Source organism: Fusarium sambucinum, chromosome II (genome assembly GCF_050947815.1).
Source record: "Fusarium sambucinum isolate potato_lamoka chromosome II, whole genome shotgun sequence".
In the NCBI taxonomy this organism is placed as follows: Eukaryota; Fungi; Ascomycota; class Sordariomycetes; order Hypocreales; family Nectriaceae; genus Fusarium; species Fusarium sambucinum.
Genome location: NC_139293.1, coordinates 6,008,406 through 6,030,101, shown reverse-complemented (window position 1 = coordinate 6,030,101; position 21,696 = coordinate 6,008,406). Strand labels below are relative to the sequence as shown.

Sequence of the window (21,696 nt, the reverse complement as noted above, 5' to 3'; positions counted from 1 at the left end):
TCCCTCAAGTTTACCGGACAACTTTTCTTTTACCCGCTAGCCAGTGTATCTTCAAACCTGGCAGTGAAATACTTCGACGACGCCCTCCCCGTGGCCTCAGGCCTTTTCTCTTATTCTTCTTACTTCTCTCTCTTGCCTTCACAATCACGGCTCATTCTTCATTTGGTAAAGAGTATCTTGAATCGTACGAGTGATTTGTCTACTTTTGCCTTGTATTTGTTGTATCCCTATACTGAAGAACACTACAACAAACCTGGCGACAAGCTCGGTATTTCAAGGCTTTGCCTATTTCCCCATCTCCCGCTCCATCCCGAGTGGCCTCGAAACATCATAACCTCTGTTTATTCTAGCTCAACAAACAAAAATTGCTGCAGCGTCGCAAGTTACCATAACTTTGCCATTCCACCTTGGTACTTGCCGACAAGTAATCGCCCCACGTGAGAGTAAGCACGCCGGAGTAAGCAACACTCCGAGTTACACATGCTTGCGTACGGGTTAACTAACAAATACGCATAGAGCGCGACTCCGCACCGTTTTCAAGATTCTGTCCTTTCAAGCCAATAACGGAACTTCAAAGCTTGCAATGGCGACTAATTCGAACACTCTCCCTCAAGGGTTCTCTGTTTTTCAACCCGCTCTTGGCGCTCAGCTCCAGTTCTTCCCTGCTATCGGAACCCGGGAGCTCGACGAGCTGGTGAATGCTTACATCCCTGGCCCTGCTTCCACGCAAGAGAAGCGTGCCACCGTCTCTCTCGACTACTTTGAGTATGCGCACCTGACTGGACAGACATTCAAGTTCTATCCGGTTTACACACTTTCCGCTTCCGTTGAATCTCCTGCTGGTGCTAGCCCTCTCCAGGACTCTGGTTATGGATCTTTCAACACGAGCCCCGTTACATCCAACTGGGATTGGAGCCATGTGAATACCACTTCCTCCCGCCGCTCATCTCCCAAGTCCACCGCCAGCCAGCAGCCCGCTGATTTCTCCAACCTGCCTGGAATGAAGATCATGACCAAGGATGGCCGCGATGTGACCAACTCTGCCTCCCGAGGATCCAAGACAAAGGAGCAGAGAGACCACGCACACCTCATGCGAATCATCAAGGCCTGCGAAAGCTGCAAGAAGAAGAAGATCCGCTGCGACCCCAGCCACAAGAAGCGTGGCGTTACCAGCACCGTTGCTCAACCTGCAAAGGTCACAAAGAAGACGAAGACAGTGGCCCCAGAACCAAAGGTTTCTGTCGTTGCCCAGAATGCTTTTGCTGGCCAAATGACAACCCCAGAGCCCGAATTTTCGGTAAACCTCGACGACCTGATTGCCTCAGTCGAGCCAGAAAGCGACGCATGGGAGCAGTTCATTCAATACCCTGCTGCCGATGACAGTTATGACTTCTTCAACGATCCAGAGGGCTACTTCTCCCCGCAGTCCTCCTCCTCCTCTATATCGGACTACTCTACAAAGCCCGATACCCCGACAACAGGAGAGGACCTTCTTCGTCGCCCTCGTGGCACGGCCGATGTAGACATTGGAGACCTGGGCGATTCTACGGCGCATCTGCCATTCAACCAAGTCGATGTCAATCACGACTATGTGGACTTCAATCTTTACTCTCCCGGATCATTCTTCTCGGAAGATGAACGTATGGTCCCGGTTCAAGTCTCTAAGCAGTCGGTTAGTCGGCCGAAATCACCAGTACCGAACCCGCTACCGCCACGGGACTTCTCGAATGGGTTGAGTAGTTGTGGTGACGAGCTAGGTGACGATCAGCTTACTCACAACCTCCTCGAAGGACAGCATGCTGTTCCCACTTCCACACCTCAGCATTTCTTTACTGATGGCCAGATCGGCCGCGAAGACGTCTATGGCGATTCTGGAGCTGGCTTGGAGTATCGCCTTGCCGTTGCGCCAACAGCAAGTCTCGGATTGGACCTTCTGGGCACGAGTACTTTATCACAGCACAGCTCGCCAGTCGTTGCATCCACCGCCCAATCCACTGTGAATACTGTGCTATCTACGAATAGTAACGTACGTACCTCACTTACACACCCATTCCATTCAGAACAGCAACTAACTTGGGAAAAGGTGACAATCAGTCGCGATATTATCGAGGCCTGCGGAATGACGACAACAGGATCATCAGATCACCTACTATCAGAGAATGCAACAACACAAGCAGCTCCTCACTCGACAGAGATTGTGGCTACACAACAGAACCCCCAAACACTTGCAGCGACGGCCGCACAAGCAGATTCCCAGTTGAGCGAGATTGCTCACAGTCTTCCAGTTTGCCAAGCAACAGACACCGGATCTACAGCTACGCAATCAGATCATCACGATGTCATTGCCGAAAGCGAACTCAAGCAATCAGATTCTCGCGATGCAGAGATTCACAATGCGGTGGGAGATATATCCCAACCTTCTCCCACGTCCGCTGCGGTTGATCCTGCGTTGTACTGCCCGACATCGATGATTCGCCAACCAGGCCTGGATACTCTTGCACCCCTTATGGTGGTGTTGATCGCCTCGGCCGTCTGGTCCTTTGTATACCAGATGCTTGTCAACAGAGACGAATGCTGTGGACACCGGGCACGCTCTTCTGCACACAGCCAGAGGAAGGTCCACCAGATGACATCGAAAATTGGAAGGGTTGCCATCAAGTTACAGAGCACGGTTTTGAATAGCACGACACCAGTTGGTCGGATGGTATCGATGGGCAGGAGCCTCATCGCTGTGTAACGGCTTATCTTTGGGGTACAACAGGCGGAGTAGATGAAGAGGTGACCGCAGTCCCATGATTGAAGTCACCATCGTGCTTGCATTTTCCCTGGTTTATGATCTGAATTTTTTAGCATTGAGAGCGAAAGACTGCGCATTTGCGTTGATCCTACTAAGATAGAGCCTTTGCGATAGAGCGAGCATCGGACTGAGTGGAAAAATAATTGAACTGACTATTAAGTCCTCTTGATCTCTGAGTTATGGTGCATTCCAGCAATTTGACCTCTGATAAACTAAACGTGTTATTGTCCAGACTACAATACAATGTAGAAATCGGGATCAGGAACTGTCGGTGTTATGCTTTTTATTTATTTATTTATGTAACGTGTTTTGATGGTGTGCCGCGTGTGAAGTTTACATTGGACTCCCTTCAAGACCGGCAGGAGAAGCGATGCCACTGAATTATTGTTCAATCTACACAAACGGATCGCATAAAACCAACACCTCCGGTGTTTAATAGAAGTATTAAGTCAGCTTTAGTGAGTATGTAGCCGAAGAGAGCACTAATACTTTTGTCTGATCATGGTACCTAGGTATTCTTTGGCGACCTCTATGCCTGCTCGGGTATTAAGCGATACTGTATCCACGGTAAGTCGCAAGTCCAGTCCGTGCACTGACAGCTGTGTGGTCTGTTAGTGCATGTTAGACAGTTTCCTAACTCGCGTTCCGTTAACTCCTACTCTTGGGGCGGGGCATCCGTTATAGACGGCCATCTAAATGTGGCTTAGTGCACAGGAGCAAGTAGTGAAATCTTCTCTCAAAGGCGAGGTAGGACATGCGCATCTAGAACTCTTCTTCCTAAACTTTGGAGGTTCTGGTGAGTCTCTGATTCTCAAAAGCTAAAAATTGACCGCTGGACCTCTACTTTTGAGTTAGTCACTCCTTAACGTTTTCTTGTCAACCAGTGCGACTATTGATTGATCCGATCTCTTCATATACCTACGAACTCTCACACGCCTATTGAGTTGGGGAAAGAATCCTGCCAGCCCATGAAAAATTGTCAAAGCTACGAGAAATTTACGTCTACTGGGCATCTGGATCTTCTACTCAAGTTAGGGCTTTATCAGCCTGGTGGAAGTCGTTGAAAAAGATTAGCCTCTAAATTATTGTTTGCCTACTCAGCTTATTGCTTAACTCCAGTGATTGGACGAAGCGATAAGTCAACCAACAATCAGCTCGTCTTTGTCCCGATCAACAAGCTACACTTATTCACTACGGTTGTCTCTTGGAAAGGCGCTTGTCATCTTGTCGCCTGGTTTGCCAATACGACAAAGACGTATCACCCGCGCGTTAATAGGACCCAGGATATATTGTTTAAGGAGCAGCATAGGGCGCGACATAAAGGAGATCTAACCTTTTAGCGGTGACTTTTGTATGTATATAAGAACATACTAAGGACATTACTGAGAAAGGAGTCGTCGGAAAGAAAGAGGGACACTGAACTGAACTGGAAAGAGTGAAGTGAGGGTATACAAAGTCTCAAAGGTTAGGTATCTTATTACCCAACCCCTTAGTACCTAAAACCTCTTAGAGCAGACAGGATGGGAGTTTTCCAGTCACTTGGCCTTTCACCAGCCAAGAAAGCAGGTGCAAAAGCTATACGCCGTCTCTTTGGTCGAGTGATGCCTGGCGAGGGTGACAGCGTCACTGCCAGTGCCAGCGCAAGTGCCAGCGACACTGACCAAACTGGCAAGGGTAACGCCAGCAACGGAAGCAACCATCGCCAGGAAATTTTCAAAGATAACAACGAGCCTCAGCAAAAAAGAAATCCAGACTCTGCATCGTCGCCTTCTGCCCCGAAAAGTCAAACAAATACGACCACGACAGATTATCCCCAACAGCAGGAAAACCTTCAAACAACCGCGACACATGCTGCTAATAGCAGTATGCAATCTCTCCAGAATCGACCTACCCAGTATGGGGATGCAGATAAAGAGAATCTGCCCCCCGGCGTATCTCAGCTGTCTGAATCTCTTGCCCGCCTGGAGCTTCAAGATGACAAATCCATCTCGACTTCCCCCAAGCCGGTCACACCGGTCATCCCTCCTGCACCGATATTCACAGACCCTGCTGTGGTAGCTGAGCGAGCGATGCACATGAAGTTTACTGAAGCAGCCCTTGACATGGTAAGCCTCCCAGCCTCCCCTTTAGGCCCGTTTTCTTCCTCACACTTGGCCCGTTAAAACTCACAACGTCTGTAGGCACGGCTCGCTCTCCAAACCAACGAAACGCCTGTTGGATGCGTTCTTGTTCACGATGGACGGATTATTGCCCGGGGCATGAATGCGACTAATGTCACTCGAAACGGCACTCGTCATGCCGAGTTCATGGCGCTCGGTGCTTTGCTATCTTACCCCCCAAAGGACGGACCAAGAACGACGTATCTGAAGCCCAAAGCTGAGAACCAGTCCGAGGCGGCTTCTGAGACATCTTCCATTGATTCGGGACCTCCAGATGAAGGCAATGAGGATGGAGCCAAGGGACATCTTTACCCCTACGGACAAAAGTGCCATCCTGATGCGCGAGTAGACAGATCGATCATCAGAGAAAGCATCTTGTACGTCACGGTTGAGCCGTGTGTTATGTGTGCTTCTCTATTGCGCCAGCTTGGCATTAAAAAGGTCTACTTCGGCGCTGTCAACGACAAATTTGGCGGAACCGGTGGTGTCTTCAGCATCCATGCGAACTCCCTTCCTGTCAGTGCCGATGGGCAGACTGCCAGTGCCCATCCCACCCCGAAACCTGCACAGCTTCCAGATGGCAGTGGCACTTTGGGTGTCTCATATCCTCCAGGCGGGGGTGATGGCGGAAACATTGAACCTGGTTATGAGATTGAGGGTGGCTGGGGCCGCGATGAAGCTGTTGGCCTACTCCGGCGCTTCTATGTGCAGGAGAATGGACGAGGTAAGTAACCCATCATCCCGTTTGTCTGTTATCATCCATTGACTCAGCAGCCCCTGTACCTCGCAAGAAGGAAGGGCGCGCAGCTCGACTGGCCGCTATGCTGGAAGGCGAGGGTAATGGAGAAGAGACTCTAACCCCTGATATCACAACACCTGTACCAGAGGCCGATTGCGCCGACCTCCCTACTTCGACAGAAACCCTCAAGGAACAGGCCGAGCCGCTGGCAGATCGCACCAATGTCTAGAAGAGCACGGCTGCCCACTCGCGAGAGGACAACGAGCAACGCAACAAATAACGGAGACATTAAACAAGGCAGTAAAGAGCACGTTCCATTGAGGCATGCCGTTGATAACTTGAGATGATGCACGTTTTGCATGTGCGAAACTGGCTATTTGATGGACATGATGTAAGCATCTGCTGCATGAAACATGCCCGTTCTGGACTGAACATGTCCAAATATTGCATTATGATTCGAGTTAAAGCGAGGCATAATGTAAAAAGATGCATTGCATTCAAAATGTCATTACTGGAAATTTTCCCTCAGCTTGCTTGATTTTGGCATGCTACCACGCGAGTAGTGGACTGAGTACGTGGGATACTACATGAGTAGGGCCTTCTGGGCCATTATGAGAACAACAATAATAATATCAACTTGAGTTAAGGCAGTTTAGGGGACAACTCTATTTGTTTCGCTAATATATCACGGCGGCGTAGGGGCCTTTGAGTTTCCAGAAGCAAACGCTCTGCTGATGGCAACACCAGTTGCAGGATAGGAGATGATCTTGTCATGTACGCCATACTTCAGGATCTCTAGTCGTATGTCAACTTTCCTGGTGGCACAGACAGTTACTGAACCATCTTCTCCACGGCTTTGCTCGTTTTTATTTATCCTGAGGAGTAGCGCTCCCTCATCCTCTATCAAATTGTCCGCATTCGCCGCTACTCGAATAGCCTCCCTGTAGAGTTTGACGGAATGTTCCATGGGAATGTCCGTATCGTCTTGAGCATGCAAGAGAATGATGTCGTACCTTTCAACCGATTTGAAAAACTCGCCCAGTCTCTGTATATTATCCCAGGTACTTGAAAGCTGGCGCGCGAAGGAGGCAAAAAGTGCCTTCACCTTGACTACTGTTGAAAGCACTGGAATGAACCCGCCGATACGATATGTGGCCGTCAATTGAGGAATATCTGCAAACGTTGCCGTAACGACTAGTATGGCAAAATGAACCGAAGGCTCTTTCTGAGCGAGCTCATTGACAAGTGCAATGACCACTGCAGAGCCCAGGCTTTGACCAAAGATTACGATCCGCTCAGGCGGAATATCAGCAGTGTGGATGGCCCAGTTGGCTACGGTACTAGCATCTGTGACGATGCCTTTCTCGCTAGGAGAGCTAGTTAATTCTCCGTACCCACGGTAGTCGAATGTAAGAACATGGGTATCTATAGGGTCAACTGAGTAGAGAGAACAGTAGCTGACAGGGCGCCAACCGCTGGCCATTGTGCCACTGGTGCCATGGAAGTAGAGGACCAATCGAGAATTTGGGTTCCCTTTCAGTAGATGGAAGTTAATAGTACCCTCAAAGTTCTCAACCAGGCCTGCCTCGGGCCCCTCATAAAGGTCATCTTAGCTCCTGGGAAGCTTTGCCTTAAATGTTTGCAAGAACTCTTACAGGCGCGTAAAGCCGTAAGGCGATGCGCCTACAACTGGCAAAGAGTTCAAGACGATACACGGATTTTTCCTCTGCATGATGGGAATACGATACAATTCTGGAGACAATGGAGGATATCGGACACTGTGGTCGGGCCAGTACGCCTGACTATTGAACAATAGCTTGGTGTCCTGGAAAGATCACAAGTACTGGGCGCTTGCCAAAGAAGACATCTCAGACAAGAACAAGGCTGATGGTCTGGTCAAGCTAGCGGCTCTCCTTCAAGTCGTGTGGTTCACCTTGCAGTGCATCACCCGTGCCGTACATCACCTTCTTTTGGTGACTCTAGAAACGATGACCCTGGCGTATATGTTCAACGCACTAGTGACCTACACTCTTTGGTAGGAGAAGCCAAAAGATATTATTACTGCATCCTTTGTTGACTTGCCACAAATGACGTCCGCCCAGTCGGCAAAACTTGAAAGTCTAGCGATGGAGAACACATACGACGTCTCTCGACCGGACCAAAAGCAGGGCGACTCTATTGCCTGGTATATCGTCTCTCGCGACTGTCGAGATGATGAAGTGGGAGTGATGGAGGAACAAGAACACTATCTGGAAGAAGGTGTTTTTTGAGCGAGTCTGGCAGACACAAGGTTGAGCCAACCGTCACGGTAATTGAAGAAGGTGCAAGTGTTATCACAGAATGGGACGCAAATCTGTACATGACCAGGTACTGGCCGCTCCTATGTCTCCTTGGGGCATCGTTTGGAGCTATTCATCTAGTTTCGTGGGAAACATCATTCCCTTCTCAAACAGAACGATGGCTGTGGCGGATCAGCGCTCTTGTATCTGTCATAACATCTGTTATCTGTATGCAGTTCAGAAAGATGAGTCTCAGGTGGGAGGGGATACTGACTATCGTCAAGGTTGGAAGCCCGTTGTTGTATCTTATCAGTAGAGTTGTAATGGCAGTAGAAGCATTTGCGGGTTTGAGAGCTATGGAACTAGCGACGTACGAGACTTGGTAGACATTGGCGGATTACATAGAGAGGTTTGGGCTGACAAACGCTGCTTTTGAATATATACTATCGATACAAGTTCTTTAGGCACATACGACCAAAGGTAGTGGAAAATACGGGATCCCGTCCGCTCTCCCATAGTCAAGCCACTAACCGGCGGATTAGTAGTTGGGTCGGTGACGACCAGCGAATCCCCGCTGTTGTATGTTTTTTGCTTCTCTCTAAAACACTTACTCTTCTCGGTTTTATAACTCATCGCTCTTCTTTCCATTTGCGTCCCTTACTGTGTCTCGCCTACCTATCTAGTATATGACTTGATGTATTGTTGAATAAAATAGTAAAAAATCCTTTGAACTATCCTTGGGATGAGAGTAGGTATAGTTGGCTATGTCAAGGTGCTAACAGTTATTGCGTAACGTTAGGATGGTAGATAACGTTATTGGTTACGAAACATATATACCAATGTGACATAATCTTCAACGTTAACAACGAAGAAGATCGAATTACAAGAAATGCCCTATATAAACATGCATTCTGGTTAAGATGTCAGCACGGAACTGGCCACCAAAGCGAAGTCATGACCATGGACAAACACAATCGGCGCAATGTACTAGTATCTGGCGCAAATGGTTACATTGGGTTGGCCGTTTGTCGAGCATTTGTCCGTGCTGGCTGGAATACCTATGGCCTCATCCGGAACCCCAGAGCAAAAGAGCAACTTGCCCTCTCTGAGATTATCCCAGTTGTTGGGTCCTTTGCCGACCTTGGCTTTCTGGGTCCTCTTTTCGAACTAGTCAAGACTTTCGACGTGATTGTCAGTTGTACAGAGAAGATCCCCGGTTATGCTGCTCATTTTGAAGAAGTCATTGCATGTGTTGAGATACTGGCGAGGCGAAGTAACAGCGAAGGGGTACGGCCTCTCGTGCTGTGGTCATCGGGCTGCAAAGATTATGGCACCACACCCCTCCACGATGCACCTGATTTGGCTGCTCATATCGAAGACTCGCCGCTAAATGGACCAGAAATACTGAAAGAGCGTACCGTTAACTCGGTCAAGGTCTTCCACTATACCGATCTATTCGACGCAGCGGTTGTGCGGCCAACATGTGTTTTTGGCTACTCCAGCAGCTATTACGGTGCCATCTTTGACTATGCAGATGCCCAGCGAGCAGCTCACCCCCAAGTACTTCGAATCCCTGGAGATGCGAACAGCATCATGCATGCAACACATGTGGATGATTGCGGCGACGCCTATGTGTCACTCGCAGAGCACAAGGAGCGGGGCGCCGTTGCTGGTCAGTCTTTCAATATCTCCGGCCATCGCTACGAAACGTTGAATGAGATCGCAACATATGTGGCCAAGGAGTATGGCTTTGAGAAGGGTGTGCAATTCGTGCCGACTAGCGAAGCTGACCCTTCTTTTCCTCGGGGGCTGCATTTTGTCTTTAGCTTTAGTCAATGGGTCAGAAGTGACAAGTTGCGGTCGCTCACAGGATGGAAGGACAGGCGTGCTTTGTTCTCGGAAGGGATACATGCGCATAGGCTGGCGTATGAAGCGTTCAGAGGTCATGGGCATGCCAACGTTTCTGAGGTACAAAAAAGGATTGAAAGTGTTCTGACACAATAGAATCAATGGCGGTTTATTGCTGTCCCTTTGTTAGGTTGGTAAGTAAAACAACAAGATATGGTTCGGCTCAAAGCGACTATACTAGTGTCAAGTTGAATTGCCGGATACAGTGGCTGAAGACCAACTTAGACTACTAAGGTACTTTAGTGTACATACAGTACGTTAGTGACTTTGCAGCGATTCGGCAGTGGTTGTCAGCTCGACTGCCTCCTTGCCTATCAATTCAATGCACCGACAATCAAAGTTTGGTCTAGAGCGGTGCCGAAAGTTAGACAAATTAATCAAATCGAACTTGCTAAGTCTCACCGCACCCCACAATGACTTCAGCGCCAGCCATGGAATGTGTGTGAGAGAGGGAGCATCGACAGCACATGAACGAACGCATCCGTGGAAGCCGAGGCAACGCTGAACTGGAAGTCTTGTTGACCGTCGATTTGGTACAAGGCGCGGCCATTCTGCAACTTGCACTGTAATTGACCATCAATTCGACATGGCGCTCAATCGCATCAAGTCCCGTGGGCGAGGGCACCTCGTAATTGACGACTACGACGCCAACAATGGACCCTCGAGCAATGTCATCGACGATGGACGCGTTGAAGTTCAGTTTCACGACAACCCTCAAGCACTGGCCGTTTGGTGCCAGCATTTTAAAGACTCATTCGCAGGCGATGCATCATCTTCGGAGCGACTACAACCCCCCGAGCCTCGTCGAACGAATAGTATCGCGTTTATACCCGGCGTGGAGAAGCCAGATGAGGGTCCGCGCCTCCATATCGCGATACATATCGTGGGATCGCGCGGTGATGTTCAACCGTTTATACCTATTGCACAACTTCTTATGAAACCACCCTATGGTCACCGAGTACGGATATGCACGCATGCCGCTTTTAAAGAGTTTGTTGAAGCTCAAGGTATAGAGTTCTTCAACATTGGTGGTGATCCCGAGGCCCTAATGGCATACATGGTCAAGAACCCTGGGTTATTACCAAACCGCGACAGCCTTAAAGGGGGAGAGGTCGGGAAGAGACGAAAAGAGATGGCAGAGATCATTTCTGGTACCTGGAGAAGCTGCATCGAAGCTGGCGATGGAATGGGAGAGCCCATAAAAGCTGCTAATGTAGAGTCTGCCGATGATCTGTTCCTGGCTGACGTTATTATTGCCAACCCCCCATCTATGGGCCATATACACTGCGCTCAGAAACTCAGCATTCCCCTGCATATGGTCTTCACAATGCCGTGGTCACCAACTAAATCCTTTCCCCATCCACTGGCTTCAATGAGCTATGGTGATGCCGATGCCAAGGTCGCTAACTATTTGTCCTTCATGATGATGGAATTGCTAACATGGCAAGGGTGAGTAACACACACGTTCCCGATCGTTCTCGACTTACATGTTCTAGCCTTGGGGACTTGATAAACAAATTTCGTACGCAAACGCTGCATCTTGATCCCGTCAGCCCGCTCTGGGGCTTTCAACTCCTTTCCAGGCTTCGTATTCCGTTCAGTTATCTCTGGTCAGAGACGTTGATACCCAAACCATCTGACTGGGACGACCACCTGAACATTACAGGCTTCTCTTTCCTACCACTTGCCAGCTCTTACACACCTCCTACAGACCTTGTAAACTTCCTCAACAATGGGTCAACACCAATTTACATTGGGTTTGGATCTATCGTTGTGGACAACCCCCAAGCACTCACGACTATGATCTTTGAAGCTATCAAGATTGCCGGCATTCGAGCCATTGTTTCGAAAGGATGGGGGGGTGTTGGTGCCGGAGAAGTCCCCGATAGCGTTTATCTCATTGGAAACTGTCCCCACGACTGGCTATTCCAGCATGTTGCAGCTGTTGTCCACCATGGCGGTGCTGGCACGACAGCTGCCGGCATAGCGGCTGGTCGACCAACTGTCGTTGTTCCGTTCTTTGGAGACCAGCCCTTCTGGGGTCAAATGATGGCTCGTGCAGGTGCGGGACCAGTAGCGGTTCCATACAAAGATCTCACAGCAGAGATACTGGCCGAGAGTATCACATTTGCCCTTCAACCGCATGTTGTAGCGGTAGCGAAGGAAATGGCGCTGCAGATTGGGGAAGAGGATGGATCTGGTGGCGCAGCTATGGACATACAGGAGCGTCTGGACATTGATAACCTTCGTTGCGACCTGAGTCCGGGTAGACTTGCAAGCTGGCTCCATCGTCAGACAGGGGCTCATCTGAGTGGCTTTGCTGTAGGCTGTCTCAGAGATCATGGGTTGATTGAGATGTCAGACATCAAGCTGCTCCGACATAAACACTGGTATGTGGACGAAGGAGCTGAATCTCCCGCTATCGGTGCCATAGCTGCTGTGTCAGGCTTTGCAGCAGCCATAGGCACAGCAACGTCCGACTATAGTGAACGCTTGAGGAACTCGCCGCACTCTAAGACGACAAGGCGCCGTAGCAGCATAAGTTTGCCAAGGGTCCTGGCGACAGAACATAGCACTGTTGATGCCTATTCGCAGTCTCAAAAGGGACCACGAGACGTAAGTCAAGCAGATATGGAGGAACTCGCTCAGAAGATGGCAAGCAAGACACTTTACGGTGCCGAACCAGCTTTCTCAGCTGCACGATTATGTCGCCCAATCAACGAGGCTCGCCAGGGGCGCAAGAATTCATGGAAAGCTCGCGAGAGCGGCAGAAATGGACACGTCTTCTATATTACACGTGTGACAGGCAAATATGCTTGTGACCTTGCTGCGGCGACCGCCAGAGCGCCCGTTGCTTTCTTCTACAATGTTGCCAACGGCTTTCACAATGCACCATCAAACGTCTTTGATGTTGATGTTCGTCGCCGAGACGAAATAACAGGGCTGGGGAGCGGCGTCAAAACCGCAGGTAAGGAATTCTGTTATGGAATCTGGGACGCCTTTAGTGGCATAATCGTGAAACCGTACGAAGACACAAAGAATATGGGCGCCAAGGGTCTTGGAAGGGGTCTGTTGAGAGGCGGCCTTGGTATAATAGGCAATTTGGGCTCTGGTAAGTTATCTCTTATGTTGAAGGGATGAGTACACGTACTGACGAAGACATAGCATGTTTCGGGCTCCCAGGTTATACCTTGAAAGGGCTAGAGAAAGAGTTGATGAAACGTTACATGACAAGCCTGAAGGCAGAGATATTATTAATCCGACTTCGGCAAGGTATAGAGGATTGGAGAAAGGCTACAGAGAGTGAAAAAGAAGAAGTAGTAAGGAGGTGGAAAATATTAATAGTATAATAAGTTTTTAAGAGATTTTAAATTAATTATAAAAGTATTAATAAAAGATATTTTTATAATTAATTAATAATAAAGTTATATTATATTAATTAAAAATTAAAAATTTCTTTAAAAGTCTATATAAATTAAAAACTTAATATATTAAATTTAAATATCTTTTAATAATTAACTTTTTTAATAAAATAATATAATTTAAACTTTATAATAAGAAAATAATAAAAATATACTTTTATATATATAATAACTTTTCCTTAGTTTAAAATATAATTTAATATTTTAATATTTTAATATAAATTTAATAATCTTTATTAAAATTATTAATAGTATAATTATATAAGGATTAAAATAATTATATAATATAGTAAAAAGTCTAGTTATATAACTTAGTTTAATTAACTATAGTATTAATTAAGTTTTACTTTAATATTTTAACTTTATATTAAACTCTTAATTATATATATAAATTTCTTCTTTTAACTTTAATTTAAATAGAGTTTCTTATTTAAGCTATTATAGCTAAATATATAGAAAAGCTATTACTTAGAATATTTATATTTATCTTTAATAGTTTAAATAAATACCTCTAGTTTTATTAATTATAGCTTATATTAACCTATTATATTATAAAATATAATTTTTCTTATTATAAGGGTATTCTTTTTCTTAATTTTATAATATAGTATATAAAGCTATTACTTTTTTTATTAAATTTATTATAAATCCCTTTAAAGGATAAAAATATTAAAGAATTATAAAACCTTATAATTAAATATAGCTAATATTATATTATTTTTAATTAAAGGTCTTTAGCCTATAAAAATATATTTTAGCTTTATTATTATAAGGTTATATAAATCTTAAAATAAAGCTAAGCTAATATATAATATTTTAATAATTTTATTATATATATAATAAAATTACTTTATATATTACCTAGCTATAAGGCTATAATTATAAGGTTAAATAGTATAGTAATATAGTATTAATATTATAATTATAATCTAGGTTAATTTAATATATTAAATAAATAATTAAAAGTAAAATAATTTATTTTTTTATTATTATTTTTACCTTTTTTTATTAATAATTTTATTATATAAAATAAAAAAAGTATTTATTATTATTTTATTATTTTATATAATTTTATTTTAATATAAAGTTTTATTAAAAGCTTATTTATAAATATAGCCTTATAGCTTTATAATATTATTAAATTATTAAATATTTATTATTTAAGCTATTTTATTTCTTTATTTATATCTTTAAAGCTTTTAATTATTTTATAAAAAAATAAAATAGCTTAAATAATAAATATCTAATAATTTAATAATATTATAATGCTATAAAGCTATACTTTTAAATAAGTTTTTAATAAAATTTTATATTAAAATAAAACTATATAAAATAATAAAATAATAATAAATACTTTTTTTTTTTTATATAATAAAATTATTAATAAAGAAAAGTAAAAATAATAATAAAAAAATAAATTATTTTATTTTTAATATTTAATATATTAAGCTAATTTAAATTATAATTATAATATTAATATTATATTATTATATTATTTAACCTTATAATTATAGCCTTATAACTAGGTAATATATAAAGTAATTTTATTATTTATATAATAAGATTATTAAGGTATTATATATTAGCCTAGCTTTATTTTAAGATTTATATAACCTTATAATCTTTGTTAAAATTATTAATAATATAATTATATAAAGATTAAGATAATTATATAATATAATAAGAGGTCTAATTATATAATTTAATTTAATTAATTATAGTATTAAATAAATATATTTAATTTAATATTTTAATTTTATATTAAACTCTTAATTATATATATAAATTTCTTTCTCTATAAACTTTAATTTAAATAAAGTTTCCTATTTAAGCTATTATAGCTAAATATATAAAAAAGCTATTACTTAAAATACTTATATTTATCTTTAATAGTTTAAATAAGTATCTTTAATTCTATTAACTATAGCTTATATTAACTTATTATATTATAGAATATAATTTCTCTTATTTTATATTATTTTTAATTAAAGGTCTTTAACCTATAGAGATATATCTTAGCTTTATTATTATAAGATTATATAGATTTTAAAATAAGGCTAGGCTAATATATAATGCCTTAATAATCTTACTATATATATAGTAAAATTACTTTATATATTACCTAGCTATAAGGCTATAATTATAAGGTTAAATAATATAATAATATAGTAGTAATATTATAATTATAATCTAGGTTAATTTAATATATTAAATATTAAAGGTAAAATAATTTATTTTTATATTATTATTCTTATGTTTTTTTATTAATAATTTTATTATATAAAGAAAAAGAAAATATTTATTATTATTTTATTATTTTATATAGCTTTATTTTAATATAAAGTTTTATTAAAAGCTTATTTAAAAGTATAGCTTTATAGCCTTATAATATTATTAAATTATTAAATATTTACTATTTAAGCTATTTTATTTCTTTATAAAATAATTAAAAGTCTTAAAGATATAAATAACTTTATAATAATAAAGCTAAAATATATCTCTATAAGCTAAAGACCTTTAATTAAAAATAATATAGTATTAGTTATATTTAGCTATAAAGTCTTATAATTCCTTAATATTCTTATCCTTTAAAGAAACTTATAGTAAATTTAATAAAAAAGGTAATAATATTATATATTATATTATAAAATTAAAAAATAAAATACTCTTATAATAAGAAAGACTATATTCTATAATATAATAGGTTAATATAAGCTATAGTTAATAAAACTAGGGATATTTATTTAAACTATTAAAGATAAATATAAATATTTTAAGTAATAGCTTTCTTATATATTTAATTATAATAGCCTAAACTATAGGAAACTCTATTTAAGTTAAAGTTTATAAAGAAAGAAATTTATATATATAATTAAGAGTTTAATATAAAGTTATAATATTAAAGTAAAATAAATTTACTTAATACTATAGTTAATTAAACTAAATTATATAACTAGATCTTTTACTATATTATATAATTATTTTAATCTTTATATAATTATATTATTAATAATTTTAATAAAGGCTATTATATATATAAAAGCTTTTTTTATTATATTTTTATTATAAAGTTTAAATTATATTATTTTATTAAGAAAGTTAATTATTAAGAGATACTTAAGTTTAATATATTAAATTCTTAATTTATATAAATCCTATTATAGCTTAAGACTAGACTTAATTACCCTATAGCTAAAAATAAATCTAATTATATAGTAATAATATTATTACTATAACCTTAATTAAATTACTAGTTAAATCTTAAATATAGCTTTTTAAGCTATATCTTATTAATAAAGCTTAATTTACTTATAATATTTATCTATAGCTATAAAATTTATTATACTTAAAGTATTTCTTATTTACTTATATTATTAAATTTAACCTATAATATTATATAGCTTTTATTTATTCAATATTAAATATAATTTTTATTTTTTTATTTTTATTTTTTTTATTAAATAGTATTAAATTATTTTATAATTATATTTTAGAATATTTAAATAATTAATTTAAATACTTTTAGAATATTTATATTTATATTAAAAATACTTAAAATTATTTATTTTAATTAAAAAGCTAAATAAAAAAATTAAAATAATCTTTATAATTAATTATTATTAAATAAAATACTATTTAAACCTAATTTATATATATTAAATAGTAAATTAAATAGCTTTAAAGAAAAATAATAATAATATTTTTAAGGCTTATTTTATTAAATATTATACTTTTAATATTATTTAATTTATTATATTTAATATTTATAAACCCTTTAAAATTAATACTTTTATTAAGCTTTATATAATAATATCTATAAAAATAACTTTTTTACTTTTTTTTTAATTTATTAAATTATATAGTTTTATTAAATAATTATTTAACCTTAATAAGTTTAAAAGTAATTAAATTAATTTATATTATTTTATTTCTTAAATATACTTAAAGCTAAAAGCTAATTATAATTAATTTTTAATATATTTTATTTAAATATTTTATATAATTAATTATCTTAAAGAATATATTTATATTTAAGTCTTATTATATATTAAAGCTAAAGAATATTAACTTTTAAATTATTAAGATATTATTAGGTTTTTTTTTTTTTTTTTTTTTTTTTTTTACTTTATATTTTATAAAGCCTAAGTCTTTTTAAGGTTTTTCTTATAAATTTAAAACTAAAGGATCTATATAGATTAAAAACCTAATATATTAAACTTAAATATCTCTTAATAATTAACTTTCCTAATAAGATAATTAATATAATTTAAACTCTATAATAAGAAGGTAATAAAAGAAGCTTCTATATATATAGTAGCTTCTTCCTCCTATAACCCACTAAGCACCTTTAAATAATTACTTATCTAAATACTAAGGCAGTTAATTAATCCCTAGTCTATCTACTACTAGCTGTATTATATAGCTAACTAATCCGCAGGACTTATATAGCACTATGCCTCCTAGAAGAAGAAGCCTCTACAGTAGTATCTATAACTATTCTAATAGCTAGATATTATTAGTTTATTAGAATATATTTTTTAAAGATTTAAATTATATTAATAATATTTATATTAAATTATTTTATTTTTATTAAATTTATAAGGATTTTAATATTCTCTTTATTAAATTCTAATACTTTATATAAAAAAAAGAAATATTAAAAAAGGCTTTTTTTACTTTATTAAAATAAGCTATTTCTTAAAAGCTATATAGAATATTAATATATAATTTATTATTTAGCTATTAATATTATAATCTAGCTACCTTTTTATAAAAATTAGAAAATTAATAATACTATTTTATAATTAATCTATAGCCTATAATATAAAAAATAAATATACTATAAAAAGAATACCCTTAAATACTTTAAAAGAAATCCTTATTACCTTATAGAGAAAAAAGCCTTCTTAAAAATTACTAGCTAATAGAAAAACCTATAGACTTAAGTAATTAATATTATTATAATTATCTTAATTAATAATAAAATAATAATTAATATTTTTACTATAACTTAGCTAATTATTATCTTTATAATTATTTTTAGCCTAATAATTACCCTATTAAATTCTATTAAGCTATTATTATATATAGCCTTTTTTATAGTAATTATTAATCTTTTTTCTAGTCTTTTACTTTTAATTAATTAGGCTTTTATAGTTTTTAAGCTTTATAGAAAAATAAAATAAGCTTATTATAAATTAATATTAAGCTTTTACTTTTATATTTACTTTAATAAGAAAAATAAAAATATTTATTATTATTATTTATAGAACTTTAATTAAAATTAAAAGTAATTAATATTTTAATTTAATAATATTACTAATTAATATAAATATAACTAGAAAAAAACTTATACCTTTATATACTATAGCTAATATAAATGGAGGCTTCTTCTTCTAGGAGGTATAGTGCTGTATAAGTCCTGCGGATTAGTTAGCTGTATAATGCGGCTATGGATAGACCAGGGATTAACTGACTGCCAGGTTTAGAAGTACTTAGTAGGTTATAGGAAGAAGAAGCTACTATATATATAGAAGCTTCTTTTATTACCCTCTTATTATAGAGTTTAGGTTATATTATCTTATTAGGAAAGTTAATTATTAAGAGATATTTAAATTTAATATATTAGGTTTTTAATCTATATAGATCCTTTAGTTTTAAATTTATAAGAAAAACCTTAAAAAGACTTAGGCTTTATAAAGTATAAAATAAAAAATAAAAATAGCTAATATAAAAATAAAAAGTAAATAATTTATAAATAAAAGTTAAATTAAATCTTAAAAGCTATTATTTTAACCCTTAAAATAATTATTTAAATTATTTATATTTAATAATAAATTAATAGAAAATAAACTAATAATTTATTATATTTATATTAGCCTTTATATTAAAAACTATTATTAAAAGAATATAATATTTTATATTATTTAATTAGCTAATTATCTTATTATATTAAAAATACCTTAATTAAAATAATATAATTTATAAATAGGCTTTACTATTTATATATTTACTTTTAATAATAAATATTATAAAAAGAATTATAATACCCTTACCTAGCCTATAAGAATTAAAGCCTTATAAAATATCTTAAAGAAAATCTTTTATTAAATAAAATAGAAAATCCTTATAAACTTATAATAAAAAGATATTCTATTAATATCCTTAAAAGCTATAAAGCTATATAATAAAAAAAGTATTATTATTTTTTTATTATTACTTTAAAATAAATTAATTATATCTTATAAATTAATATTCTTTAGATTAAACTATTAGAAAAATTATTAGAATTTTAAAATATTTTTTTATTTAAAGAGATTAAAAAGCTATTCTTTTATAAAGCAAGGAATTATTATATTAAATTAAAGCTTAAATTAAAATTGCCTTTTAAATCTTTATATAATATATTTTAAAATAAGCTAATAGCTTTATATAAATAGCTAAATAAAAACTTAAAAAAAAGATTTATTAAATTAAGCTTATTTTTTATAATTTGTTTAATTTTTTTTATTAAAAAGCTAAAAGGAAAATTATAATTTTATATAAACTATAAGGCTTTAAATAATATTATAATTAAAAACTAATATTTATTATTATTAATTAAAAAATCTTTAAATAATTTATTTAAAATAAAATACTTTTTATATATTAATATTATATTTACTTTTAATAATTTAAAAATTAAAAAAAGCTAAAAGTATTTAATAGCCTTTTAAATTTACTTTAATTTATATAAATTACTAATAATACTTTTTAATATAATAAAAATATTAATAACCTTTTAATATTATATTAATAATATACTTTAAGAATACCTAGATATATTTTATATTACCTATTTAAATAATATCTTAATTTATAGTTAAACCTAAAAAGAATATATTAAATACTTAAAAATAATATTATAAAAGCTTTAAAAAGCTAGCCTTTATATTAATTTAATTAAATATAAATTCCTAGTATTTAAAATAAAATTCTTTAGCTTTTTTATTAATAAAAATAAAATTAAAATAGATTTAATTAAAATTAAAATTATTAAAAATAAATAAACTTTACTTTAAATAATAAATATATAAGCTCTTATTAGGTTTATTAGGTTTTATAAAAGATTTATTTAAGATTTTTTTAAGCTTATTATTTTAATAAATTACTTAATATAAAAGGATATTCTTTATATTTAAGATAAGAAATATAAAATAAGCTTTAAAAAATTAAAAAAAGCCTTTATATTAGCCTTAATATTATATCTTTTTAATTAAATAAAGGATATTATCCTAAAGATAAATATATTTAATTATATATTTACTAATATATTATTATAATATAATAAAAATAAAAGGCTATATTTAATATCCTTTTTTAATAAAAAGTATATAACTATTAAATATAACTATAAGATTTTTTAATTTAAAATATAGTTTAAAGTTTTAATATTTTAATATAAATTTAATAATAGAATTTTAAGGCAGTATATTATATAACTATATTAATTTCTATAAAGCTTTTACCTTTAAATTAGCCTATATTTTAACTTTCTTTGTCTTTAATATAATTCCCCTAGATTAACCTTTAATTAGCCTTATTAACCTTATTAACCTTAAATATAGCTTTTATTACTTATAAGGCCTTTAATATAAATACCTTTATTACTTTAGCTATTTTAATAGTATTTTTTATAATCTTATTTTTAATTAATTTAATAGGATTATTAAAAACCTTATTAGCCTAGGCTATTTATAAGTTAAGATATTAATATTAATCCTTATATTTATAATTAGACTTAACTTTTTTAAGGAAAATAGCCTTATTATTATAAATATTAAGACCTTTTATAAGTCTTTTTTTAAAATCCTTTAAGTATTTAAGCTTTTATTTAAGCCTTATTATTATTTAATTTAGCTTATAGATTTAGAAATATATTATAAAGAGTAAAAAGAGCTTATAATTAAAGGTAATTAATTTAATAAGGCTATAATTATTATTATTATATTAAGTTTTTTAAAAATATTTAATTTTATATTTTAATTACTTTAAGCCTTTATTATTATTATTAAGTAAAATAATATTAATAATATTCTATTTATTAAGGAAATAGCTATTAGAATAATTATAAATATTATTATAGAGGCTTTTTTTTTTAAGAAGTATAATATTATATAAGTTTTATAGATTAATTAGCTATATAATATAGCTAGTAAATAGACTAGGGATTAATTAATTGCCTTAGTATTTAAATAAATTTAAAGATATTTAATAGATTATAGGAGAAAGAAGCTACTATATATATAAAAGCTTCTTTTATTGCCTTTTTATTATAGAGTTTAAGTTATATTATTTTATTAGGAAACTTAATTATTAAAAGATATTTAAGTTTAATATATTAAGTTCTTAA

The 21,696-nt window shown here is 35.1% G+C and overlaps 5 protein-coding genes across 5 annotated transcripts; 4 read left to right on the top strand and 1 right to left on the bottom strand.

Annotated features, from left to right (window-relative positions):
- Window positions 1-583: 583 nt before the first annotated feature.
- FSST1_008961 (Zn(II)2Cys6 transcription factor domain-containing protein) lies at window positions 584-2,737 on the top strand (the record flags this gene model as incomplete). Its single annotated transcript, XM_083225895.1, has 2 exons — window positions 584-2,026; window positions 2,084-2,737. The coding sequence occupies 2 exons, from the start codon at window positions 584-586 to the stop codon at window positions 2,735-2,737; spliced, it is 2,097 nt and encodes a 698-aa protein (XP_083084922.1).
- A 1,580-nt stretch (window positions 2,738-4,317) lies between these two features.
- FSST1_008960 (tRNA(adenine34) deaminase) lies at window positions 4,318-5,924 on the top strand (the record flags this gene model as incomplete). Its single annotated transcript, XM_083225894.1, has 3 exons — window positions 4,318-4,902; window positions 4,978-5,680; window positions 5,731-5,924. The coding sequence occupies 3 exons, from the start codon at window positions 4,318-4,320 to the stop codon at window positions 5,922-5,924; spliced, it is 1,482 nt and encodes a 493-aa protein (XP_083084921.1).
- A 456-nt stretch (window positions 5,925-6,380) lies between these two features.
- Window positions 6,381-7,178, bottom strand: FSST1_008959 (Alpha/Beta hydrolase protein; the record flags this gene model as incomplete). The annotated part of the gene is made up of 1 exon (XM_083225893.1): window positions 6,381-7,178. One exon carries the CDS (start codon window positions 7,176-7,178, stop codon window positions 6,381-6,383), a length of 798 nt encoding a protein of 265 aa, XP_083084920.1.
- A 1,750-nt stretch (window positions 7,179-8,928) lies between these two features.
- Window positions 8,929-9,978, top strand: FSST1_008958 (NAD-dependent epimerase/dehydratase family protein; the record flags this gene model as incomplete). Its single annotated transcript, XM_083225892.1, has 1 exon — window positions 8,929-9,978. The coding sequence occupies one exon, from the start codon at window positions 8,929-8,931 to the stop codon at window positions 9,976-9,978; it is 1,050 nt and encodes a 349-aa protein (XP_083084919.1).
- A 490-nt stretch (window positions 9,979-10,468) lies between these two features.
- Window positions 10,469-13,232, top strand: FSST1_008957 (glycosyltransferase; the record flags this gene model as incomplete). Its single annotated transcript, XM_083225891.1, has 3 exons — window positions 10,469-11,331; window positions 11,379-12,994; window positions 13,048-13,232. 3 exons carry the CDS (start codon window positions 10,469-10,471, stop codon window positions 13,230-13,232), a joined length of 2,664 nt encoding a protein of 887 aa, XP_083084918.1.
- Between the last annotated feature and the right edge of the window lie 8,464 nt (window positions 13,233-21,696).